Source organism: Siniperca chuatsi, linkage group LG6, assembly GCF_020085105.1.
Source record: "Siniperca chuatsi isolate FFG_IHB_CAS linkage group LG6, ASM2008510v1, whole genome shotgun sequence".
In the NCBI taxonomy this organism is placed as follows: domain Eukaryota; kingdom Metazoa; phylum Chordata; class Actinopteri; order Centrarchiformes; family Sinipercidae; genus Siniperca; species Siniperca chuatsi.
The window spans coordinates 22,107,542-22,135,039 of NC_058047.1; the positions used below are offsets into that span (position 1 = coordinate 22,107,542).

General features: G+C 41.6%; 1 protein-coding gene across 4 annotated transcripts; it reads right to left on the reverse strand.

Annotated features, from left to right (window-relative positions):
• Positions 1-287: 287 nt before the first annotated feature.
• Positions 288-26,695, reverse strand: LOC122878255 (importin-13-like). 4 transcript variants are annotated; one of them, XM_044200815.1, is made up of 23 exons: positions 26,187-26,695; positions 25,089-25,175; positions 19,351-19,476; positions 18,896-19,252; positions 18,280-18,533; positions 13,824-13,964; positions 13,208-13,349; positions 12,517-12,683; positions 12,055-12,175; positions 11,544-11,691; positions 11,198-11,379; positions 10,939-10,965; positions 10,567-10,701; positions 8,680-8,832; positions 8,156-8,236; positions 7,906-8,043; positions 7,113-7,209; positions 5,078-5,130; positions 3,364-3,430; positions 3,149-3,207; positions 2,963-3,052; positions 2,631-2,839; positions 288-2,517 (listed from the first exon to the last, which is right to left on the reverse strand). In XM_044200815.1, the coding sequence occupies exons 2-23, from the start codon at positions 25,155-25,157 to the stop codon at positions 2,421-2,423; spliced, it is 2,913 nt and encodes a 970-aa protein (XP_044056750.1). In that variant the 5' UTR covers positions 25,158-25,175; positions 26,187-26,695; the 3' UTR covers positions 288-2,420. The 4 variants fall into 4 exon arrangements, 3 of the variants coding, with proteins under 3 accessions (XP_044056750.1, XP_044056752.1, XP_044056751.1); XM_044200817.1 differs by lacking the exon at positions 26,187-26,695 and adding an exon at positions 25,608-25,718 and having other exon boundaries at positions 2,631-2,812; XM_044200816.1 differs by lacking the exon at positions 26,187-26,695 and adding an exon at positions 25,608-25,718.
• Positions 26,696-27,498: the final 803 nt, after the last annotated feature.

Consider the following 27,498-nt stretch of genomic DNA (forward strand, 5'->3'; position numbering starts at 1 on the left):
AGTCCTAATGATACTGATGGGGGAAAGTCACACTTATTAACAAGGGCTGACTCCAGATTTACAAATTTCACTAAATAAACTGGCTGGATATGGCTATATCTAAAAAATAAAAGGCAATAAAAGCTAATGAAAGATACTTTTCTTACATGTTTCTTCTTAAACTTTTATCTACACTGGTACTTGTGTTAGTTTCAGAGATGTTGGAAAAAATACCTGTAGGACGTGCAGACAGTGTGCCTTTGATGGAAGTGTTGAAAGAAAAAAAACTACTCCCACACATAGAAGAGTCAGGAGCTGCAGTCTTAGATATATTTAATAAATTAAAGCCAAGGTACAAAAAAACAATGTACATTTCATACCTCCCTCCCCTCCTCCACCTACTACTCTTTCTATAAACTGTGACAAACATTGTTTTATTTTCCCACCTCAGAATGAGACCACAATACAGACAGAGGATCAGTGTTGAACGTCCAATCATTCACCGTTCAAATCAGCCAGGGCAGCTCAGTCTGGAGCCAATTCCTGCCTCTGGTCTCAGTCTAAATAATTTCTTTCTGCAGCGTCTCACACACAAAATGTTTGTCCCCTGCACCCCCCCCCCCCAAAAAAACACATACATGCTACATGTCTGCAGGCACCTCGGATAAGACAGAAGGATTAGACTGAGATAAAGTTTATCAAAGACCACAAAGTACATTTCGATGCTGAGTGTTATTAGATGTCAACAGGTCCTGCGGATTCACTAGACAGTGTATTTTACAGCCATCACATCACTTCACCAATAATGTCTCTGGCATAACGGATGGGCACAGAATGTCGGTGTTAATTCTTGTCGCAAATGCTGAATAACTTTCTCAGAGATCTTACGTTTTGTTACTGAACTCTAATCCTTCTGGTTCCTCTCCAAGGCAGTGACCCAGATGGATGAAAGGATTTGGGTGGCTTGTTCACAAGCATTTTGTTAGGAGCAGTAGTTGGTGTCAATGACAGATAGATAGATGAATATGGTCAATGATTATCACTGGCTGGTCATTCCAGATGATAAGGATGTTTGATAGATTGGTGTGATTGCCGGTGAGCAGCAGAGGTGAAATACTGGACGTGCCTGGTCAGTCTTTAAGAAAAGAGTAGTGTGAATGAGTGCAGCGTGAAGAAATGAATGGCTCTTTGTTTAAAGGATAGGAGGAAGTTATGGATGTGTACTGTAGGTCCAATATAAGTGCACTGAACATGTGGAAAAAGATACATCTGTGCACACACAACCTCTCATACATACAGATATGAACACACGCACACACTCAAATACACAGAAGTGTTCAGCAATAACTGTTAATATGCACAACTTGATTAATATTTTTGCACGATTACAGTGACTAAGCAGTCCATCGTCAGGATTATTAATCCCTCCAAACACTCAGTTCCCTTCTCAGTTTCCATCTTGTGCCTCTTTCTCACTGCCAGCTACTATAATTGTATTTTTCCCCTCCAGCCTTCTCTCTAGACAGTCCTGCTTTACTTAAGGGACCAATTCATTAAAACCACTGTCTACAACCCACGGAGACTGCAGTGTGACTGGGTGGGACTGTATGTACATGAGGTACAGCCCTATACACAGAGGGCTGGGCAAGAGCGCAGACTGTTTTTAGTCCAGTTATGTGGTTTTCGGCTTTCTTTGTCCACTCACACCCCTAAAAAGGCATATATAACAAAAAAAAGGAAGAAATTCACAAAACATTTCATGATAATTTGGCAAATGCAGCGATCACAGGGGCATGAGTGGGAGTAAATATTATTGTATTAATGTCATTTTTCCTGCAGAATCCCCTCCTGCCATTGGTCCTTCTCTCTTCCCGTTAGCAGCAGCAGGACTGACAACCACCATCTTTCTATATGTGTATACATATACATTTATATAATTAATTTGATTTATTCTGAAAAATAATGTCAAGTAGCTACGTACGATACCACTACCATTTCATATGGATGCTAATTACCAGGAAACAACCTAGAAACCACAGGAAGATCTAGAAAGGCAGAACAAGACAGAGATAGAAGGTGGCGTGATGCAGCATGCTGGGAGTGCTGCTCAAAGCTCTTCCAAAGAAAAGACCTTTTAATAAGGGGAGAGAGGAGGGAGAGAGAGTAACAATCAATCTTATAACAGAAAAAAAAAATCGGAGCAGAAAGGACAGCCTCCCTAAAGCCACCGGGGATTTAATGTTTGTCCATTAATCCGATGGCAGGTCTGTGTCTGTGCTGGATTGGTTCCATGTCTTGTCCTGCGGCGGGGCGGGTTATCATTACAATCATTTCATGATATCGTCACTGATGGGGTTTGTGAGAACTGTATTGTTGTGGCATCCAGCTGTTTTGCACTGAGGGCAGAGGTCACGGTTAGGTGAGAGTTCAAGGGTAGATTTTCAGTATTCAGCGGCGTACTCTGTACCATGCAGCCCTCTGCACAGTAGTGTGAACTCCTTCACTATGTCCTTCACCCTCCTCTTGTTCACTCGTTCTCTGCAAGACAGAGGGGCAGTAAAGAAGACAAATACATACAATTATTAAGTATATGAAAAACCATGTGGTTGACCAACCGAATAAGCCTGTAAACAAATGTCCGGCAGTGTTACCTGAGTATCTGCTGTGAGAAGTTGTCTTTCTGTTCAACTGTGACCCGCGATGACGGGAACCCAGGAGGCTGCAGTGCCTCCTTCAACCACACAGCGAGCAGAGAAAAGCAGTGCTTGTTAAGAGAGAAAAGCACTTCTGCAAACTGGTCCATCAGACACCGAGATGCCCCGCCCCCGATGCCCTGGGGGGGTGGAAATTTGAACAGGTACTTAATTACAATAAGAGAGGAAGAAAAGTTTGATGTGAGATAACACAGCCAACTGCAGCATCAGTGAAGTGATGAAACGTTTCTGTGATGTGACATGTGAATGTGTAATGCGGTGCTTCTCACCTCCAGCACAGCCTGGATCAACAGCTTGCCGTCCTCCTGCACCACTCTGGCTAATGGAGGCACATCTGAGCAGTGGGGTAACAGTTCAGTCTACGGCAGAAACACAGAGACAATCAGCACATTTAAAGCCAAATGACTCATTTATAAACGTGTATATTGTTGCAAGTTGTGTGTGTGTTTGCTCACAAAGAACAAGCATGTTGACTTGACTGTCGGAGCCTCAGGAAATTTGAGTGACAGAACTCCTAGAAGTGGGAGAGGGAGTCAGAAACATAAATAAACTACTGGAGGATGGTGTCAAGCATTTACAGTTTGTACTTTGTACTGACAAGCACATATTTCACAGGAACTGTAGCAAAACACCAAGAACAGTGTGTAGGGTAAACAGTGTGCAAACTTACCACAGTGGAACACTGCTTTCACGTCAAGACTCTCAGACAAGAACAAATCGGGCTTCCGTTTGAGGGCCTAAGAGGCAGATAAAGGCATTAAACAGAGTATGTTTCTGTCGGCCCGACCCAATCGGTACTGCTTCACCACATTCCACTGCATAAGCTCCTTCAAAATACTGCTATCAACAATACCCGCTCAGCCTGGTAGCCGGATCTGACAGCAACACAGGACTGAGAACAGATCTGCCTACCAGGCTATAGTACTCTCTCCATCTGTTTAGGAAAAACTATATCCAAACTCATACAGAGATCCTCCAATGCAGAACTCAGCAGGTATAACAAACAAATTGCAAAAAATCAAACTTTAAAATCATTGGAAACTTAAGTCAAACTAAAGGCAATGATGGTTTAGTTTCTTGAAAATCAATTATTTTTAAAACATTACTTTTCCTTGTTTTTGGTTGACTGGATTGAATATGCAACAGAAGTGTGTAAGTAATTAACATGTGCAGATAAAGAGAAATACAACTCATCTCGTAATAATGAACTCATTCAGGATGGAGGAGAGGAGAGAGGGAGAGAGGGAAAGGGAGAGAGATGAAGGTCAGATCTATCCAAAGATAGAAAACAAAGGAAGAAGAATGAAGACGGAAGACAAAAATATAAAACAGAAGAGCCATCAGCCAATTTGTCTGAACTGATTAATATTAGTTGAATATTAATTCATTTGGGCTTTGATTGGCTCTGGGCTGGAATGACTTCAGAGGAGGACTGGGCTCAGAGACTAACCAGTCACCTGGGACCACAATGCTGATACTGACACTGTTACATCATCTTCCCAAGAATGTGCATCAACTAAAATATTTCATCTGACTGTGCTCATGTTTTTCCAAGGAGCAAATGTGCACTGATGTTGACATAACAGAAAAAGGGAATAGCTTTAGTAAAAATGTAAGTGCTTAAAATAGTGGATTTTCATGCATTATATATCCACACAGGCGCTACTTTTTGTATTTTCTAAGCAGCATGTAGAGCAGTATAATAAATGAATATGATTATTTATAGAAGGATTACATGTCCCTCTGTGAGTCATGAGAATTTCCTGACACTTTAGGTTTATGAAATCTTTCCAAAACCAATTAAATGTCAACAATGCACCATGCAACGTGTCATCTAGTGACTTTTTTATCTTTCTTTAGATACTGAGAAGATATAAAAATAATTTCTTAGAATTTGTGATGATTATTATGACACTGAGTCCAACACCCTTCCACAGCAGTGTGATTTTTCGAGGCCATTCAAGATCTCTGCCAATGTTTTTTCTAATCAGTTAATTAACTAAATATAGTGTGAGTATTACAATTAAGAATGCTAAAAATACAAGGACTGGTGTGTTATCAGTGCTTTGTATATCGTAATGATATAACATAGACTGATTTAGATCTGCAGGAAAAAAATGACAACCTTACATGAGGTCTCTGTGTGGTGAGGTGACTGTTAGAATCAAAATTGTTTGAGGAGAGACAGATGTCTCATTTTCAAACATTCCCCTCATGTTTCATTCCACCGCCTCGCCTATGTGATGGGACACCTTAGGGCCCAGTAACAAAGAACAGAAAGAGGTAGAGAGGGAGAAAAGGACAGAGAGACAGGGAGAAATTAGAAAAAGAGAGAAAGAGAGAGAGAAACCCAAAGTGAATGAAATAAGAAACCAAAAACACACCTGAGCTTGGAGTTGCATAAATGAATCAACAATATCAGGATGATCCCTGGGTCCTAAAATATAATAAAGATGAAACTTAAGAAATCATAAGAGAATAAGAATAATATACAAACAGCAACTGAATAGATTCAACAGTCATGTGGAAATAAAAGAGAACTCAAAAATATTTCATTGAAATAATTCACACGTGAGTAAGGAACGAAGGGGAGAGAGGGGAAGGGGGGGCATATGAAGCTTTGGCAGAGTCTTGGAAGAACAGACCAACCAAAAACAGAAAACAGGCAGAAGACAAAGACATGGGTCTGTTTGGAGAGAAAAAAAGAAAGAAGTAACGAGAGAAAAAGAACAAACCTAAAGAAACAAAAGTGGGTTTGGAGTGGGAACCCAGGAGGCACCTCTGTTACTGTTACAGTTTGGAGGAAAAAAGGCACCAAACCCGAATGAACCCCCCTTTTATCTCCTTCCCACAAGGCACCACTGGCATCTACATGATCAAACAACAAGCAACACATTTCCTCTCCGATATAAAAAAGTGCCTCAGGGGAGGAGGTTTCTGTAAAGGGTCCATTCAGAGATGGTCAATAAGATCCCCTTTGCTTCAAAGGTGAACCCACCGCCATCAGTATGAATCACTCAAAGATCAGGATAGGTTCTGATATCATTACCTCCCTTATGCTGGACACAGACTACAAGACCTTTTAAAGTATGACAGATTGCAAATGATGCACAATTAAACACACATTTCCTGTACAAACTTCTGGACTGAAGAATCCACATCATGATTCCTGACTTTCAAACACGGTTTTCTCCGATGGCTTAAGATTGATGTTGGAAGGACTCCAACAGCAAACTTGTAATGAAACAGAACAAATGTCTGTAGTAAGCGCCCAGCTTTAGCTGTTCCCAGACTCCAAACAAGTTTCCTGCTCAATACCCCCCTCCAGCCCTCATCCAGATACAACCCCTGGAGAGAATACAGGGCTTATTCAGAGGGCTGTGATGCAGAGCCCGACTCTTATCCTAGCACAGCAGTGGCTGCAGCCGTATTGAGCCGCCCTGCTATGTTATATGTCAGCCAACTGAATAAGCTAGTGGTCTCTGTGCTGTGACCGTATTCTCTACTGATACTGTCTACTGAAAGGCACCTGCTCAGAAAAGAAAGAGTTTAGAGGCAGGAGGAGAGGCAGCCATTCCTTAACCAGTCAAAGCAGGAAAGGAGGAGAGGAAAAAAGGGACAACACAAAGGGAAGGGGAGTGGCAGACAGAGCTGGTACAAGTACCCTAAGCCAAGTGTAGTGGATGAAATGATATCATCTCATTTATGTCCATCTTATGTTGAGTGAAAATCAGAACTTAAGTTTGGTCCCGGGGTCACGCACATAAAGAAACTTCTGACCAACTTTGAACACTTTACAAAATGAAAGTAATTTTCATGTAGCCCTAACACTGAAACAGTAAATTCAAATAAATTAATTTTAAAAATGAAATAAGCAAATACCAGGCTGATAAATATAGAAATCATTGCAACGTGTTGATTACATGCATTTAAAGCAAACCATAATAGTCTTAAAATGATTTCATCAATGATCAGTGGAAACAGAAGTCTGCATTAATAAAATGATTTGAGACTTTGTTCCTTCAAAACACATCAAGCAGAAATGTCACTTTATCACTTTGAGGTCCCATTTGCAATAATGAGTAATGACAGCAAACGTTTAAAGGATGACTGTGATCCTTGACCTCTAAGCTTTCAGCATTTTTCTATTTGTGGCCCCCAGGCTAAGCTGTTTTATTGTCTAATGCAACAGCACGTCAGTCTTCACATACAATCAGTATATCACCATAACATACACATCATTTTTAACAATTTGCTTTCTTTTATTTTTACAAATTACACTCCTTTCCTCTGCTACACCAAGATATGATTTTGGACCCTGTGAAATCAAATATGATCAGAAACATTCAAAGGTCTACCCCTGATTCGAACAGACACATTTGACAGTATTCTCAGTCCCGCCCCTGCTGGACCCCCTACCTTGCTGAAAGATGGACAATGTTACCGAGGTAACCAGCTCAAACAGAGCCTTGATGGGTGGGAAGTGGTCTGTCTCACTGGCAAAGATATGCACCATCTGAAACAGCAGGACTTCACATCAGACACTCACTGTGTTTACTTGCACACAAGAAAGCAGGTTATTAGAAACAAAAGAGGCTGCAGCAGGAAACCATAGAATGCTTTTACATGTACTGCCGAAACTTGATTACTATAAAACCTGTGTTTACACATAACCGGTTAGTATCAGATTTCTTGTTTTAAAAAACTCGGTTACCAATGAAATAACCAGACTAGGTAGGGACATGTAAACACACTCCATGTCACTTCCCCTAAATGCTTATAACCCAAGACAGTGAGGGATCCTTAGTGTGATTAGATAATGCAAAATTGCATTTTATTATTATATTTATTATAGTTTGATCAATAAATTGTGATTAGAATATGTTAAAATAATATCACTTGGGTGTAAAAATACCTCAGTCAATTTTATTAATGAAAATGATGACAGTGAAACATAACTAAAAGTCATGACTTTTAGTTTATGTGGCCAAACAAATGATGCTTGAGAGTGTAGTCATGAATACATATCGTAACTGTGGATGAAGTTTTACAAACTTATACTGTATCCTCATTAACCTTGGGCTCATTGGTGCGTAGCTGATTAGCTCGCACACAACCCTTTCTGACAAATAAAATAATCTCTCTGCATGTAATCACAAAGTATTAAAGGAAGAATACTAATGTGTGTTTGTGCACATGTATGAGTGCGTACCTGTCGTGTGAGGTCAAGGGCTGAGGCCTGGGGAATTGTACTGTACATCTGCCCAAGCATCTCACTTAGCTGAGACACCATGGGAGCAAAGTCATGGAGCAGAGTCTTCACTGACTTCTCAAAGATAGCGCACACCGCCTGAGGGACAACATGAGATCAGCTATACTGAACTGTCATCAAATCTGATCATGTGGACTGATTTCTTAAAAAGCAGAGGTCTGACAGTATGTGGCCGCACATGACGACTCACCTCTACAACCTGCGAGTCGTTGAGCCACTTACTGAGTACAGTCTGTATGAGAGCAAACACTTGTTGCAAAACCACCACCACCTGAAAAACACAAATTCACTTCATTAAAAAAAGAATTAATAGAAAGTAATAAACAAGCAGTGGCATTAGACATCAGCATTTACACATGGGTGCACGCCTATCAGCAGAATTACTAATGACTACGGTTGAGTGACAGGGCAAAAATGTCCAGTTAGCCACCCTCACCCCTCCAACCAGCAACAGCCAATGTATTCAGCTGTGGAGACAGAAGGGTGGAGGGGGGGTACGGAGCACATATTGCTGCAAGCACCAAGTGCCCCACTGCATTTCATAACTAACAAACTGCAGTTCACTGGATTACAAAGCCTTTAAATGGAACATACTGTATGTTTATATTGGTCAATATCTATCATCCATAGATTCAGCCTGTTGCTGATAGTCAATGTATTTGTCCAATCACCCAACCCCACTGATGACAATGATGATGGCGTGTGGTGACTGACTGGGTTTGGTCCAGGTGGAGGTGGGGCTGTTTTGACAGGCGGTGCTGAGCCGTCTGCTGACTCATCGTCCTGCTTGCTGATGTCGAGTGTAGTGAAGAGGTTGGACAGCAGCCCCAAGATGTGGATGATTGCTAGCTTATTGGAGGGATTAGGCTGAAAGAAGAAAAAAAAGAAAGAAGAAACTGATTATTTTATTTGGGAATTTGCTACTATACAACCTAACCCCACTGTCCATTTGGCTCATTTAGTGCATAGTGCCTGCCTTGAAAAATAACTGCTAAAATATTTAAGAAGACAAACAGACCTTAAAAGCTAAACTTGCTACCAAAATTTTACTCCTGAACACAATAAACAGTTTTGAAAATGGATGGAAGGAACAGTCTAAAAATATGTTAAATGTGGTGCTGATAAATCAGTAAACTGAAATATTATCAATTACAATTTTGTTAATATATAATTGTATCTATTTAGCCAGTAACACTGAATACATTGGGTTTTTAAGATGGTTAGAAACAAAGTAAGCAGTTTCAAGACAGCTTAATGTTTATAATTTGGGGCATCTGTCATTATTATTTATCGAATAGAGTTAATAACAGAGTAAATAATTATTATTACTTAATTAAATAATAGGTAGACAAAAAATATTTTATCTCACTCCTAGTTTAAAACAATAAATTAAAACACAAGTAAATGGGCAGGTATTTCAGCAATATGACAGAAAAAAGATAATGGCTCGTTCTCATACCAGTTTTCTCACTGACAGGCATCAGCACACGCACAGACACACACACACACACACACACACAGACACAGACACAGACACAGACACACATACCTCCCCCAGGTAAAATCATTAATTAGTGTTTCACTAGCAGCGTTTAATCATTACTTTGTCTCCATGGTGATGCAACAGAGTCAAAAGACTACGAAGAGGACTCAGCCACACCTTCTCTTCTCTCCTTCAACATCTACCTTCCCTCACAATGTTGTTGCTTTTACTGACACTACTTACTTAACAGTCATCCTACAACAAGAACAGTGTGTGCAAATTATCCTTGGAGCCAAATCAGAATGGCTCCCTCAGTGTTTGCAGTCAGACATCATGGTCATTCACCCCTGATGTAATGTAATAATGTAACCTGAAGGTCTTCCCACTAGGTGCCACTATTTGTCCAGCTCCAGACACAGCACCCGATTTCCTAGTCTGATGTAATGCCAATACATCAAAAAAACAATAAGAGAGGGAGGAAGTTGGAGAGGATGGATGAGCCAGTGTGCTACTGTGAGTGTGTGTGTGTTGTGTGAAGGGTGGGGGTGGGTTGAGACAGGGACAGAGATAGACACAGAGAGAAATGAAAAGGTTCATCTAAGCTGACATCTCTATTCACCCCACCCAAGGTCTTTACTGATTGTAGAACAAGGGATCAAGAGAAATTCTACTTCGTTCCACATACAGTAGATCAAACTGTGTATTTTTAGATAATATCAGCTCCACATTTGCACCATCCACCGTGACAGTCTGATACTCCAAGCTCTATTAGAACTGACATTTAAACAGGATAAAGAATTTTCTTTTGCACAACAGTGTGCCTGCACATGGAAAAGCATGACCTACTGTAAGTGTGTCTGTGAAGGCACTTTTTTACTTTCTCAATTTGTTTTCTCTCATGGTATGTGCGTGCGTGTTTGCATGAGTGAGAGAAAGTGTCTTTGCTACTTCCACGTGAGTCACTAGCCAATGGTGCAGGGTCAAATCCAATCTGGTCCCGCAGAGAAATGTTCCACTGCACTGACACCACACAGGCACAAGGCCTGTTCCTATTGGCCAGAGTCCAACTGTGCCTGCTGTGTGTGTGTGTACTGTTAAATGTTGGTCTGTGTACGCACCGTCTCATCCGCTAGCTTCTCCAGTTGCTGAATATAGGGGGTGATGAGAGAGTGAAGGTTTCTTAAGATGTCTTCCACAGGGAGAGCGGAGAGCAGGAAGCCGAGAGCCTGCATCAGCCACATACACTGACTTGTCTGCAAGAAAAGATGATCGCATGTTTAGCTTCAGTTCAAGCAAGCAGTGAGCTTTAAGTCATTTAAAAGTTTTATAAAGAGACCACAAACAGATTTTTCACAAAACATAACATCTCATCTTTAAACTAGAGGCTCCAAATATGTTATGCAATTCTTTCAGTTCCTTATTTAAATGTCACTTCTGAACTGAGTGCCAATGCAAAAAGAGAAAGTGAATGTGAGCGATCACACACTGACCTTGTGGATCTGCTTTATAAGCACCTCCTTGAGAGAAAAGAGAAAGTCAGAGTGATGGTTCTATTCTTTTGAAAGCAAAACAAAACCTACCCAAATTAGCAATAAAAAGTAACTCCAAAATAATACACCTGAAGTGAGCTCAAAGAGTAAATGACATCACATAAGTCTGCAGCACACTGATTATTATTGGCTCTCATACTTGATCAATTGGGTGAAAAAGCAATAGCATATTAAAAAACAGGCTCATGTGTAAATGCACCTGAGAGACAGCTACTATGTTGGTTGCGTAGGGTGGCAGGTCATATTTGCACTCCCTACAGATTTTCTTGAGTGTAGAGACAGAAGAAACAGAAAGGTCTGGGTTCCCCAAAGCCTGTAGCACCAAGGGCAAGACACTGCTGAGCATCACTGGGTGGTCTGCCAACCATTCAGCCAAAGCACCTGGTGAGAGATTAACAGTTCAGATACTGAATGAGAAACAATATGTCACTGGACTCAAACACTCCCTGTTTCTACCTGTGTTGTCTTTAAATTACACTCAGTTAGTTTCAACTTTTATAACGTGTGTCGAGATCCTTTTAATCCACCCATGAAACTTGTCTCACCTATAGTGAACATCACTGTGTCTGCTAGTTGGACATTGTTGATGTTGATTCTGGGGATAAGTCCTATCAGGCCTGGGATGACATCAGAGTAATTTACATCTATCGTCTCTGCGATGGACTGGAAGCCATACAGTAAGGCTTCTGTGTGCTGGAGGAGGAGAATACAGTCAGTGTATTTTTTGAGCAGGAGTTGATAATAAAATGACATTTTAGCAATGACAAATAACTGAAGTTTGAATAAAAAAATACATTTACTATGGAAAGTGAAAATAACCCAAAATCAACATGAAAAATGCTTAAAATAGTTTAAATCCTGGAAAAATACATTACTACTTTGATTTGAGAATGTGGACTTCATGAAAAAAAGAAAGAAAACAAAGTACCGGTCTTGAAAAACTGGTTTATTAAATCTGGTATGACACATTTTCAGTACTGGCTTCTGTGCAACACTCAAAGCAAAACAAAAAATTGTTCACATTTTCTCTTTGCTCGTCGTGTATGTCTCACCCACCTGCCATGATGTGGGCTGTTCTGCATTAGTCAACAGTCTCCCTAGTTTATCATACAGGTTACTCAGCAGCTCTGCTCCCAGCATCTCATACACGTACATGAGTGTGTCTGAGATATCCACTCTGAGGGGGAGACATGCACAAACAGACATTTTAGGGGGCACGCAATGTTAAAACCTTATCTGTTAATCTGATTGCCAGACAGGTTTTGCCCTCTCAGCCGCCAGTCCAGTGAGAGTCTGTTAGAGAAAATCACACTTATATGCTGACCAATCATCCTGTCAGCGAGTAATTTCACAACACTTCAGACTGTCACTGAAACACTTGCACACAACAGTGTGCAGCAGAAATAGGCATGTACAATACACAAAGACAGGGTCAGGCATACAAATGCGTACATGCATGCACGCACGCACACACAAACAAACACACACGCGCGCGCATGTGCTCGCACACACACACACCTGTAGATCCTGAATTGCTCTTTCTCATCTGAGGACCAGGATGCGTACTCCTGGTCGGAGGGAAACTGGGCTTTGTGTAGCAGAACATCCACCAGCTGGAAATATACTGGCCTGTAGACCTGCAGATACACTGCCTGCTTATCCGACTCGAATGACATTATTTCATCCTGAGGATGGAGTAAGGAGAAAAAAAAAATCTTGGGTTTGGAACATAAAATTATTTATGCACTTTACAGACCAACAGCATCTGTTACAGCTCACACAGGCTATTAACCCAAGTAAATTTTGCATTTTACATTTTATTTATCATTCATTATCATTGTGAAAACAACCCCACTATCAATTATCTAATATGAAACTATGCATTGCCTTCTTGCACAAACCAATGTAGAAGACAAAAAGCAAATGTTTTCAGACAAGCTGTCATATTTTTTTATTTGAAAACTGTAGACAAAGACCAGCGAGACCCCAGTGAGTAGCACATTCATTCAATGAGGATGTGCAGTCTATCTCAAGCCTTGCCAGACTACAATGATTAAAGCTTATTTTGTGGACTGGTTTTACATGCCTAGAAAATCATGCCAGTTGGAAAATATACAGTACCCTTTATTTGTCAAACTACCATCACATTACGGCATCACTTTAACATTACATTACAGGACAGGATAGGATAGGATCAAATTTTCCTTACTTGTAATGTATACCAGAAGGTGAGCGTGAGCGAGCTGGTGGTCTCATTGACTGGGTAGTGGCCGGGGATGCCTGTACAAAACATGATCATGTTGACCAAAGCCAGGAAGCTCTGCCAGTGATCCACCTGCTCCAACAGAGTCCTAGAGAAAGAGGTGGGTGAAGGGAAGAGAAACAGATAAAAGGTGTGACTTGGCAGCTGACCGGTGCAGTTGGTATACAGGTAAACTAGTAACTAAAATTCAATCAGCAGACACATGAAAACCAGACATGGTGGAAGTAGGGACTGCACAGTGAGAATATTGAGACAGAATATTGCATAACTAGTTTCAGTGCATGAATGTTAAGAAACCTGTTCCTCTTATATAGTAGGCTATTTTATGGAGATTACTTTAAAAACTGGCCAAGATTTATATTTTGTTATTGGATTGGCTAAAACACAGTTTATATGTGTGGATTTCATTATCATTGAATTACAGAATGTTTTAATTCCATCCCAAGACTGAATAATTATTGAGTTGTGTATGGAAATCATTTTGGCCAAGATAAATATACTATAAAATCTTCACATTAATACAGGCCTACCAGTAAAAAAAAAAAACCCCACACATACACACCTGGAGTGGTTTTCTCCCAGTGTAACGACAATACGGCAGATACCATGGCAGGTCTCCATATCTCCATTTTGAACAGCCTCTCTGAGCTGCTCCTGGAGGGCTAGTACTTGAGGAACCAGTTTCAGCAAAGTGTTCACATATCTACAACCCATGGACACACAAACACAAAGAAACAGCAGAATTGAGTTAGGAGTCCATTTCATTTAAAAGAAAACAAGTTAAAAACCAACACAGTGCTTTACAAGTGAGAAGAACATATCATGCACAGCCAGGGAGCCTCCAGTGGTGAATATAAAACTGACTCACACCGTTCACAGCTAGGTTGATGTATTTATTGCTCCTTCTCAAGACAAGTGTTTATTTCAAATCAAATCTCAGTTCAAGTCAGTCCAACCTCTGATCCAGCACACCCACCCTAAAAAACCCACACATCTACCAGGGAACCAGAAAATCTATTCAAAGCTCCTGCTCAGAGCTGCGTTGCTGTCAGTTATTATTCTGTCTTCTTCCTGCTGTCTCAGCCATCTATAATTCCCTCACTCCGGCTAAAACACACGCATGTGCCGACACACACACAAACTTACAAAGACACATGGGTACACGCACTCTTCAACACAGGCTCAGATCTGGTCATGTGACAACATCCTCCTGTCACCCTTAATGACAGCAAGTGAAGGGTTGACATTTGGAGATGAAGGATGTGCGTGCATGTGCGCCTGAATGTCACTGAGGACATTATGTGCATGTGTGAATGCTATAAATGTAAACCATATTACGTGTGTGTAAGTCCCTGGGGGGGTTTGTGGTATGCAGGCGGTGCTTCATCTTTCACGAGAACATCAATAAGGACATGGGTCCAGGTCGATGAATATTCATCAATGACACAGCAAGGTTGTGTGACTTCACCAACATTTGAAAAGAAACAAAAAAGAAACAAAATCATCCTGAAAAACTACTGGAACTCAGTGTTTCTCTGAAGATCTAATCTAGGGCTGCAGGGTGGGAAGCCAAATGCTGGTAAAATATGAAAGTGGCTGGTAGATTTCAGACACAAAATAATGATTTACTATTGAGTGGCTGGTGAATTTGAACATTTATCTGTCAGTGGCTGGTAGATGTTCACATTTTAAGAATTTAACACATTTTCTAATTGCTTATTTTGTCAAACTAACATTCAAACCCCAAAATCCATGCAATTTGCAGTGCCACAAAAAAGTCGCAAATCCTTGCATTGGGAAGCTAGAACAAGAGAATGTTTGCCATTTCTGCTTAATAAATGACTAACAATTATTCGATTAATAAAACTGTTGTTGATTAATTTTCAGTCCATAAAATATAAATAATTAATTAAAGCAACTACAAGGAACTTTCACTTTGTGTTGATTTTGGCGCCCCCTGTGGACAAAGGGGTAGTGTTTCCACCGCCTCCTGTTGTAAAGATCTTGATCTGGCTAGCGCGCGTATTTGTTTTGGAAATGAGCAAAAGAAAGATGCAACTTATTTTTAACACTATTTTTCTTTTGTAAACATAGCTGTTTGCAGGGTGCATAGCGATGAGTTAATGTATCTATTTGTGACTATGTAAGATAATAACTAATATTAATAATAACTGTAATATGATGACGGTTGCTCGGTTATAGTAATTTTGTTCAGAGCTAAAGTTATCAACATTCCCTAGTAATGTTATGTCTTCATAATAATAAGCCAACAGCAAGATATAGCTCGGTAGCAAGGCCAACATAAAATGTTACGTTATAAGCCAGTTGTATTACAGTCCACCGTAACCTATACCTCCATGGACAGTCCACAGCCAAATAAAACAGACATATTACATACCTACCTAGGAGGAAGAGGGCCAAAACAGGATCGTTTTGAATCCTTTCAAATCGTTTAATTCTCTCCATCTGTTGAATAACTGACCAAGGTTGACTAGTGTTTCACTGTCCCTTTTAGCTTTTTTTTTGTTCTTCAGTCAATTATTTTATTTTTGTCTTTGCTGATCCTGCCCCAGTATCAGCCATAACCACAAAAAATAACGTCAAAAATAAAATTCTCTAAAGAAAAATCTCCTCCTGCATTCTTTTAACTGGCTAACGTACTACTTACTGCAAAACTTTGCCTGGGAAAATGTAAACATAGTCTCTTCTACTCTGTCGTAAATCGTTTCGTCTGATTTCACGGGGAATTGAACTCGGTGACAAGCATTTAGAACACTTGAATAGAAATAGCCAATCTTCTCACTGATGGTCTCGTTTGCTTATGTAAGTCATATAGAGGCATCAGTATTAAATTGAGACTGTTTCATAACCAGTTAAAAACTCCTTGTAGTTGCTTTAACTGACTAATTGTTTCGGCATTAATGTAATATAGAACAGTACCAGCCAAACAAAAAAACTGACCAGGAAAAAGCATGCTGATAGGCATCCTCTGCTCTGCAGGTTAAATGCATCTCTTAACGCGGTCCTGGGAAGCATTTATTATTCTAATTTCCCTCAGGCCGCCTTATAAGCCAAAGAGCTGGATCTATGGTCCTGCGTTATGAAGCCTAGAGTGATGTGTATGAATCTGGCCTCTATCTAATAAGCCTTTATCTGTGCATGTATTGGCCTACCTCCTCTGTGTTTGGCTGCCTAAGTAACTCTGTGAGAGCAGCACAGGGACAGACTGCAATTTACTGAGTGAGTGACTGTGTGTGTGTGTGTGTGTGTGTGTGTGTGTGTGTGTGTGTGTGTGTGTGTGTGTGTGTGTGTGTGAATGTGTACATGTGAGTGGCAGATTGCACTCATGCACTCAGAAGATCATTAATTTTTAACACGGTGCTTTACAAATGCAGGTCATGCACTCTTAGCTTAGGAAAAGAGGACTTGGTATGTATGCGATACGATTAAAGGGCAGAATGGATTTGTATGTGTCTCCCCATTTCCCTCATAAGAGATGACATTCTGGAGATTCCTCTGAGACTGTTGGCTGCAGTCTCCTCTCCTCTAACTCATAGTTGCCTGTCCTATCCTCTTTTGCTCCCTGCCCTATCCTCTTTTGCTCCCTGCCCTGCTGTTATACACTTTCTGCCCCCCCCTCTGATCCCCTCTGCAATTACTGCAACACTCTGAGACAGGGGAAATGGGTTGCCTGGCAACAGGATGCAGCTGGACCAATAGCATCCCCCCAAATGACTTGACTGTAATGTGTTTAAACAGAGGGAGAGAACAAGAGACAGGGAGGAGGGCTTAGTACTGATGGTGAGAGAAGAGAAAGGGGAAAGGAAGAGCACAAAGAAACAAAGGCAGAGTGGGAGAAAAGATCAAATAGATCAAATAAACAAAGACAGAATCTACAGATGAAGCAAAAGTGGACTATGACTTCATAGAGGGGATGGAGGAAAATAACCTTATGCCAGGTTTTCTAATAGATTCATTTATTTTCCTCCTCTCTCATAGAGACAGAAAGAACAATCACAATATATGTAATCAAATGTAAACCCATAAATCACACAATGCTCTGACAAACACAGAGGCCAAATGTGTCGAGAAATGCTGCTAATAAGAGAGTCAAGACTTTTGGGTAGACCTGACAAACACACACCGGCAAACATGCAGGGCTGTGATCAGAATTAAGTGACACAAAACAAGAGAAAGAGGGAAGAAAACGGTAACAAAATTGTAAGCAAAAAAAAAAGGATAATTGTGAAAACAACTGAAATTTAGAAAATAAAATCAGAAGAATCCCATCTCTCACTAACATACTCTTTCCTATAGGAGCCCAGGACCACTTGCTGAGGCTGTTCTACCTGTAACTCCACTGTCATTAATTGTCTTCCCACCATCTGCTCAGCATAATGTGAGTGTATTTAAACTGACTTGTCAGCACCAACTTCACAGATCCGACCCTCTTGTCTGAGAACCAGTGCAGAGGTATGGAGGATAAAGTCTTTTATTCTTGCACACTTTCACACCTTCCCCTGCCCTCCTCCTTCTCTTAGCACCCTTTCTTCTCTTTGCATTGTCCCGTCACACCCGCCCTCTCTCTCTCTCTCTCTCCCTCTCTCTAGGGGAGGGGTAATGGGTGCCTGCCATGTCTGAATCAACCAGGGCATGATGACATCTCTACCCAGCTCTGTAACCATAGAAACGCCAGCCAACCAAGAAATGCTGCTCTCCTCCCCCTGGCTGTAAACTTGCCCTGTATCAATCCCTCCCTCCTTCCATCCCTCCCCGATGCCCTTCCATTGCCCACCCTGTCCGTTTCCTGCCCTTGGCTAATGCGTCTTTCCTCTTTCCCCCTCTTTTCTCCATCTCACTTTTCCCCCTTTTACCTCATTTTTTGCTCCACTGTAATTTCTCCACTCAAAACCATGGCAAGCTTTCATGCCATACAGTAATATTGTTATTTATTTTTTGTCCCTTTTTCAGGGCTGGCATGCCATTGTGAGTGCACATTGGCACACATTTGTACTCACCTTTGGGAGTCCGGCTGTGAGATGGCGTTGACTATTGCCTCTACCGCTGTGTCGAAGAGCTCCGGATCAGGCAGGGCACCGAAGCAGTCGTGCACCAGGCCTTCGCTCTCGCTGAGGGGCACATCCAGCAGCACCCAGGATGACAGGCAGCGCAGCACACGAGCTTTCACCGCCCCGGGGCTGTCCGTCCTTCGCAGCAGTTGCTGCAGTAAGGGACACACTGACCCCCACTCCCGGCCCAAGGCACCCCGAACCTAGAGGGAAGATGATAATGAGAGTGAGACTGTTAGTGTATTGCTCATCTGTGGTATGTTCCTCTGCTTAATGAGTAGGCTCATATTCAAGTTTTTCTATACTGGTGCATTAAGATACCTGTTTTTTGGCACTGATATGTCAGTTAAATGTCTTTAACACAAGCAGCTGTACAATTACTTTGCCAGCATAAAATAGTCTAATATGAGTAAAATTGTGAGTTAGACCGTATATCTGGAAATATCTGATTAAAGAGGTTCGATACCTACTGATGAACAAATTAATCCAAAGAAAACCTGTGAATATTGGACAGGTGGCCATCCCCACCTGCAGAGGTGGGAGAAGGTGGTACCTGCAGACGTACCTGTCCCTTTCGGTACTGCGGCAGGCGGCTGGTCTGGAACTCCTCAGGCAGGACGGTGAGCAGCTCCAGCAATGCCAGGCAGCGTGCCCGCCCATCCACCCCTCCCCCCTCCTCCTGGAACACCCGCACCATCTCTGCCACTGCGCCAGGCCAGGCCTCAGGCATTGTGTTGAGCGCCAGAGAGGCCAGGGCCACACATAGCCGGGTGAGCACCATCTTAGAGCCGGAGGAGAAGCAGGCAATCTGGGAGAACAGCTGGGTCTTTAGAGACTCATACTGGTCTGTGGGGATGTCCGACCAGTAGCGAGAGATCTTGGTGTGAAGCGCGCTAGCACCAAAGTACTGGATCTCTGGCACCTGTGAGAGATGATAAGATGGATGCAAATGACACTTTGCAAAATACTTTTTCAGTGTGTGTCTGTCCGTGTGTCTGTCCATGTGAGTGTACACTGTACCTTATCTGGACTCAGTAGGGCCCAGCAGAACTGCCAGGCCTGAGGAGAGACCTGAGCCTGCATTAGCCATTTCTGGGCCAGATTCTTGTTTTCTATATTGGGATCATAGTACAACTGGTGGAGGGCCTAGAAATAAAGAAGAAAGAGAAGAATAACGAGAGAGAAAAGTCAAAAGAATCCATACAATCTGTGGATGGTTGAACAAATTTGTCCTAACAAAGTCCATTTGAGAAATGTTTGCAACTACACTACACACATTCACAATAGTGTCTGTCAGAGATGATAGACCAGTTGAGAGAAGACAAACACATTCCTTTGACCTCTTGTTTGTTGGTAAGAGCTGGATACCTTGAGAAAAGAGCATCTTTTCTCAATCGCAAACAGGCAAACACACAGACACATAGGCAGTTTACCTCGAAAACTTGAACAACAGAGAAAGCAATGACCTGAAAACAGCACTCTCTGAAGTACAGCTCTGAGTAATTTGAGTACTTGAGTGCAGGGAGAACAAGAAGGAGCAAGCCAAAGACAACGGAGATAAAGGATGAGTGTGAGAAAGGAAAATAAAAGAAGGGGAAAAGGGAGCATTAATTAAATAGACACCTCTAATCCTGGCAGTGCCAGAAGAGAGGTTTACTGTAGGCACCACTGAAAAAATGCCTGTTTTTTCCCCCCTCGCTGTCTCACACAAAATACACACACACACACACATGTACATGCTCACTGAACTAAAACTGCTGGCAGCCAGCACTAAGTGTCTGACAAGCAGCACAGGAAAAAAAAATCTATTCAGTGAGCTTCTGATCCTTGTCTTTACCCCTGAAGCCTGCTCACATCAATTCCTCCACCTGCAATCGTTCTCTCCTCTTTCTTCCCTCTCTATTTGCCTCCCTCCAGCCTAAAATGTCCATCCAGTTTCATTCCATCCCTCAGCTCTCTATCTTCATCTCAGTCTTCTAAAATCTACATTTCTCTCCATTCCCACATCAGAGAAGTTTAGGTTGTCAAACAAGGGAGGATGAATAATTCTGTAAAGAAACCACTGTGGGTCACAGAGTATGATGGTGCAATTGCTGCTGTGGAGAGGAACATCAATACAGCGTCAATGCCTACTGGAAGCAGTGAGTCTCAGGTGGTGTTCTCGCCCCGTCTGCCACCCTGCAACGCAATTATCTGTCTCTGCTTACTGTACGAGACTCTGAACACGGCTGGCTGGGTGTTAATGAGCTCATTGTTCGCAGAGAGTCAGGTGGCATTTGTACATATGTGTTTTTGAGACAGCTATAGGTGCAGGTACAGTATGTGTAGCAGGTACTGTATGTACACTGTGTGTGGCTTTGACTTTTTCTTAGCTGGTAGGTCTCCACTAACATCGACCTCAGCCATGTTTAGCTTTTAATGAGACTCTTTGCACTTTCAAAGCAGTTTAAAGGAAAACCACTGCACCTGAAAATAGACTATGAGGTACTTTTTTTGCAATATAAATGTGTTATTGTGTTGCGATTTGGCAAGGTCTATGGATCATTATACTGCCTTCATTCTAGAAAGCATTAGCATTAGGATGTTTTTTGTTAGTCAGCTCCACTCTACCCTTTCTGTAAATGAAGCTGTGATATCAGAGTTCAAAGCAGCAGTGGATCATTACCGCAGACCACTGTGTGATCGCAGACCGCTCCTTATCCAATCCCAAACAGCACCATGTCTGTGCATGTCTGTCTTTCCTGGGTTTATTATCAAAGCACAAGACACAAAACAGTCTGTTCATTTTGTTGCTTTAATCTTCTCACAAAGAACCGCCGCCTGTCACCTCCTAGAAATCACGCCAGACATGCAGCAGTTATCTCGACTAAAACTAACTAACTGTAATTGTCCATTGTTAATTGGTTCTTAAAACAAGCAAAAAACATGTGCATCCCCAGAAACAGTAGTGGTCATTTGCAGCTGAAGCAACTAATGCAACTCAAGCAACTAATTGCATCTACAGATGGTGGCAACCTGCCTGAACCACCTGGCTTCACCTGAGGATGGCGTGCTCTTGGCAGACACTGTCAAAGGTCATTAGCTTCCTCTACAGTCCCTTTCCAATGAGAGGAGGAAGGGAAGAGGGATGCAAGTGAAAAAACACGGCTCAGACAGATTCACCATCTGCTCTCACACATAACCACAGATTTACTGTCGCCGGTATACACTTGTGTGCTCACTAGTGAGCTCAGGAGAATAACTTTAGGGTAGGTCCTGAGCTGTAGAATACCTATACTATACAAAAAGGACTAATATGAAGCAAATCAATGAGGTAAGAGACATTATACCTAAAAGATGATTTCTATTATAAAACATAATAGAAATCTCTTCTTCTCAACATGCTTATGAGGTATAAGTGCACGAGCCTACACACACACACACGTTGGACATGTCTTTGCACACTGAGTTCACACACAGCAGGTAATGGCATCTCTCTGCCACAGGTTCAGTGTGTTTTTGAGCCATCTGTTTACTAGAGTGTCGCACTCAAAGTCATCGCAGTGATGGGAGGGCAGTGTTGGTGCTGTGCTGCAGAAGGCATCATCACACCACTGACCCATCATGACACTGTGCTATAACTGTGAGAACCAAAAACATGCAGAGGAACGATGATTAATGAGGGAACAAAGAAGAATAGTTTGTGCGAGAGTGTGTGAGGGCGGTTGTTGACAGCACACGGCCAAGACAGAAATTAAGAATACCAGGTTGCCAATAGTGATAAAATCTCAGCACATGAACAGTAAATAAAACCCTTGCAAGTGTCTCAACATGCAAACCTCAGTTACATGAAAAATTTCCTTTTCCACCACAAAATACAGAAGACTAATCACCTACAGTCACTAAATCAATGGATATATGATCTCCGTCTCCAAGCCTGCTCAAATAAAAAAATATATGCTTGCACTAGGACATGTGTGTATCATGTAACCTACAAGACGCGTGTTCCACCTTGAATCCATATAGTCTAATAGTCATCGCAATCCCTCTTTTACTTCGAAAATAGCCTCCACCCGCCACCACAAAACTACTCAATACACGATGCATCATTTCTCAGTGTCAAATCTCCCTGCTATGTTCTGTAATATGTTAACTGGCAGGCTGAATCATCTCCTCTGCTCTTAAATGCCATAAAACCATTTAATAAGAAGACAGTACTTGCTGTCACATACATCTCATCCTAACTTTACTTGAACATGGTTTCCAAAAGGCAGAGGTGCATCACAAGCCAAGAGCCTGGGAGCTACACACTACTGAATGGACCTTGACAGCCACGCTGACCCAGTACCACGCTGGGCTTCTTTCTGGTGTTACAGTAGTTGTTTGTCCCATTGTAGAAATGCAAAATGACAAAATCCTAACAGCACAGTTTCACAGCAAATGCAGAGCTCTGAAATTCCTTGCTTGGTAGATAGTGATTCTAGCCAAGGCTAATTATAGTAGAGCGGAAATGTAAGGCAGTATATGTACCCATTCATTATACACACAAGATACTGACAATGTGGTACTTTGTTCCACAGACCCAAGATTCAACAAAGAGCTTTTTATTGGACACATAAAAATGCTGGGCCAGGAACCATCATCTCCACCGCCATGTATACAACACGTATACACTCTCCCCCACCCCACTGTACAACAGTGACAATTCTGCAGTGCTGTTTTTTTTTATTTCACTCTTTTAACAGCTGGTTTTGCTCTCATCATCTTATGGGAAGTGGAATTTGACCTTCTATTAATAAACACTACGACGTGTCTGTTGGTAGTGTGCATACTTACAGTTACCTACTTTTGTGACTGTTTGGCAGAGAGGATAATAACATTACTAGTAAAAGCAACATCTCAGTTTTTTTTTAAAGGCATTATGCTGGTGGTCTGACGCAGATACTAATATGCTTTCAGGTGCACACACAGATTCTAAAGAAACATATCATCTCCCTCTTAGCATTGTGTGGATTCCTTAACTAATTAAGTACAAATATGTCATTCCAGCCAAATTATCTAGAAAGAATACAAATATAGAAAGAAAATAATCATCTTACCCAAAAACACACTTTCTAAATATAGCTCAGTCTCAGAGGAACAATATCTTGTCAGTTTTGAAATACAAGTGTTGTGTTATTACAAAAGTGCACTTAGCCATCATGGGAAATTATATTTGTTTGTCATGTCCCTTCAGTTAATGAGATTACCGATGGCGCTGTACGACTCAGAAGACTGAATACTTTAACAGGATCTGAAAGTGCACCCTAAACCGTACAAAAGCCACAAAAAAAGAAAGAAATTAGAATAAAATACGACATTTTGTCATGATATTTTAGTGGCTTTTGTACTGTTTCCCAGTGTCTTAAAAAGAGGACAAGCAGATCTGTTTGAAGGTCAGAGTTCAGCGTATAAATATACACTGCAATGACAGATGACTTCCCTAAACACTTTTTAATGTATAACTGTTTATCATCATCATTACACTGACATTTAACCACTGCGCATCTCCTGTTTCAGATCTCATCAAATTAATCACTGAATATCATGCACTATTTCTGCTTGCTTTGGGTATGTAGGCAAGCCAGGTTTCACTTCCATTTTAGATGAGACACATAAATACCGGAAAACCCAATAAAAAATAGTTTGATGTAATGAAAACTTCCATGCAAATCTATAAGGTTGGGTATCACTAACAAATACCAAAATACATCATAACAAATGATTTATTACCCTCCCAGATACAATAACAACACATTTACTTAGGTATGCATACAATATGTACTAGTGTTTTCTCCGACTTTAGTGTGACCAATGAGATGAAATGTTTGGCATTTTCTTCATGCATTCGCCACCCTTCAATTATAATAGAACACTTCTTACACCTGTACACATTAAACATGAGAAAATTAATAAGGAGATCATCCACAGGAAGACTGGACCTTGCTCATTGTTTGTCATTCTTCTTCCTCCTTTATTACACCAGAACCACAGTATCAAGCCAAGCCATTTCCCCCACAGGAATGTGCTTCTCTCCCTGAAACCTGCCTCTAATCATTTCTGTCGCATCGCCAACCTCCTCCTCTTTCTTTACTGGCACTGTCACAGACATCGACCCTGTCTCACCCCTCCCTCCACTCATCCCCCAATCCATCTCATCACATTGACTCTGCTCTTCACCTTTCTCACTCACTCCATCCTCCCCATTGTCTCCCCACCCCATCCCCTTGAGTCCGAGTCAGTGGCCACCCAGCAGGGAGATTCATCACAGCAACCTGGCAGCCACAGTCAACACTACCGAGCGCGCGCGCACGCGCACACACACACACACACACACACACACACACACACACACACACACACACACACATCCAGTCCAACAGAGAAAAAACAAGACCCAGACAAGCATTATACAATGACGGAGATGTCAAAGAATAGACGCTCTACAACCTGTTATTTTGCTCTCATCTGATCATTCTTTCTGAACGTAAGGACGGATGTTACAGGGACAGGTGAGCTTAACTCCTGTATGCAAACACAGCAACATTATCTCTCCAGACGGAAGAAGTACTGTAAGAATGGTTATATTATGTGGCTACAAGGCAGATAAAGCGCTTCTGCTTTCCCTCTCAAGCGGTCTGTCTCATTAGAAACATGACCACTTCTCTTTAGTCCACAAACCCCCGGTGCTGCATAAGCTGATGGGTTGCTGACAAGGACTGAGTGGTCCCAAAACTCACCTTTTCTACGTTTTCCACCGTGAAGTCCAGGGCGTCCGGTGTGGCTGCTATCCTCCCCGGCGTCTCCATATCTCCGCTGACAAGGAGCTGTCAAATGATCAAAGAGGAGCAACACATTCAGGATCCGACAGCCACCGTTAAACTTCCTTTTATAGACAGTGCCATTTCCAAAATATTTCCATAGTAGCAATCGGAATGTGTAAGTTAGCTAGATGGCATCACACATTTAGACATAAGGATGACACGAGAAGCTAACCGGCAAGCTAACGTTAGCTCACTTAAGTTAGGCTAGCTGACGCTAACCTACACTATAGAAAAATACTATAGCAACGGCTAGCGCCACTATGCTAACGCCAAACTAGCTAACGTAGCAATGCATGTAACTTAACGCTGACCTAGTGCCAAATGCAACCAAGCGAGACAGATATACTAGCATTTTCAGAATGTGAAAGCATTATCAAAATATTGCCGTCTCCGTGTATTATCTATAGGCTGTCCAGAGGACCAATATTTTCACACCTTTCTGTCCTGCGACGTTATGAGACGATGCTGGCAGCTCCCTGCCGCTTTTCTGCCTCTGCTCCGTCACCCAGAGCTTTTTGATACATTCAAGCACTGTGGGAAATGTCGTAGTCACAGCGTAACTGGTCAAGGGCCAGCTGATAACATGGTAAATAAAACTAACATTTCTAAAGTTCCCTAAATAGGTGGAGAATATACAAAAGCAGAATTAGTGTTATATATTATTAGTCTTAATTTTCGGTGCTGTTTCTATTCTGTTTTTCGTTAAATTATTTTGTTTAAACAACTGATACCTTATGTTTCTGTTTCGTTTAGTCAATATTTGCGGTCAAATACACTTCGACATCTCGTATGTGAACATTTGAATGCGGCATTTCCCCCTCTGTACAAATGTCATCCTCACGTTATGAAGATGCAGCTGAGCTGGTGCCTGGTGATCTGAAGCCTATTTACGTTGTGTCTCACATGTTGTCACTTTTAAAAACGATCGAAAATGAACCTTTCAAAATGTTAGCAGAAAAGAAACATCGTTTGTTGGTCACGTAGGCTTAAACCCTCCAAATGCGTCTTACTTACCTGAAAATATCGAGGATGTTTCAAAACGTGCAAAAATAGACAAAATATTGGCTATTCATAGGTGTATACCTCTCCCTTACGGAAGTCAAGGGCGAAATCTTCAGTCACACATCGGGGGCACGAACCAGGTTGGGGGTTGGTGGAACCATAAAAAATAAATCTGGGAAATCAGCCTGTCTGTTCTAGCTCCTATTTGTATCCAACTACGCACACAGCTGAAACACAGTCTGTATACGAGAACGTTTAAGAATCATGTCTCTTTTTTCCTCTTCCTCCTTTTTTTTAATTTATTTTTTTTACCTTTTTAACCAGCAGCTAGGCCTACATGTTGGACGTTTAGTAAAACACGTAGTGCACGCACGTTGCAGAATAGCCAGCCGCGAGCGTGTGTGCGTTTTGACCAACAACACAATGATGATCTGGTCGGTTCACAGCGACACACGTTAGTGGAAAATCAACTACAGATCCAGCTTGCAGCGTGAAACTCGGATCATCCTCCAGCCTGTTACACTGACAAACACCAGAAGTAACACAGTGGTTTATATTCAACATGTGCATCAGGGATGCTGCGATTTAAATACATTTTTAAATAAATATATTTGGGGGGGGGCATGAAGTGACCCCCGGGCGATTACGCGCTTAGAAAGGAGCATATATCAACATATATTTGTATCCACAATGCATGCAAATATTTACACATCACCACACATTGCCTATTTTTTTTTCATTTTAATTCAACTTTTTTTAATACTGTCATCTCGTTGGAACTATCCTCCTGAGAAATACTGCAATATACTGTAGTTTTGTCCAAGTGCGTCAATTTGTGTTGAAAAGTGGTGGGGACATAAGGAAAACACATTTTTTAAAACGGTCTTCATATGCGATTGTGATGGGGGATCAGCATGAGGTCAGAGTAGATCATTTCGGCGGCTCTGCAAAAACATTGCATATCGAAAGGGCGTAGCCTAGGCTACTACAGAGTCTGCCAGACGAAAATACTCAGCATAAAACGCACAACAACGTCGAGCGCGCAAGTAACAGTCATCCATCACATCCACAGCTGCAAACGCCATGTCAATCGAACAATACCAAAATCACATCTACTGTAGAAAGCAGCAGTCAGTCAGCCCAGCGACAACAATATCCAATATCACTGCCCTAAAATATGACCAAACAGAAACAACTGAAGGAATAACGTTAACAACGTCAGCTAAAGATAATAAATAAACCCGACCTTTACATGTTAAGTTGCTGCATACTTTCTTAATGTTCGAGAAACAGACAGTTCACAAGAGTTCATGAGTCAAGTTCA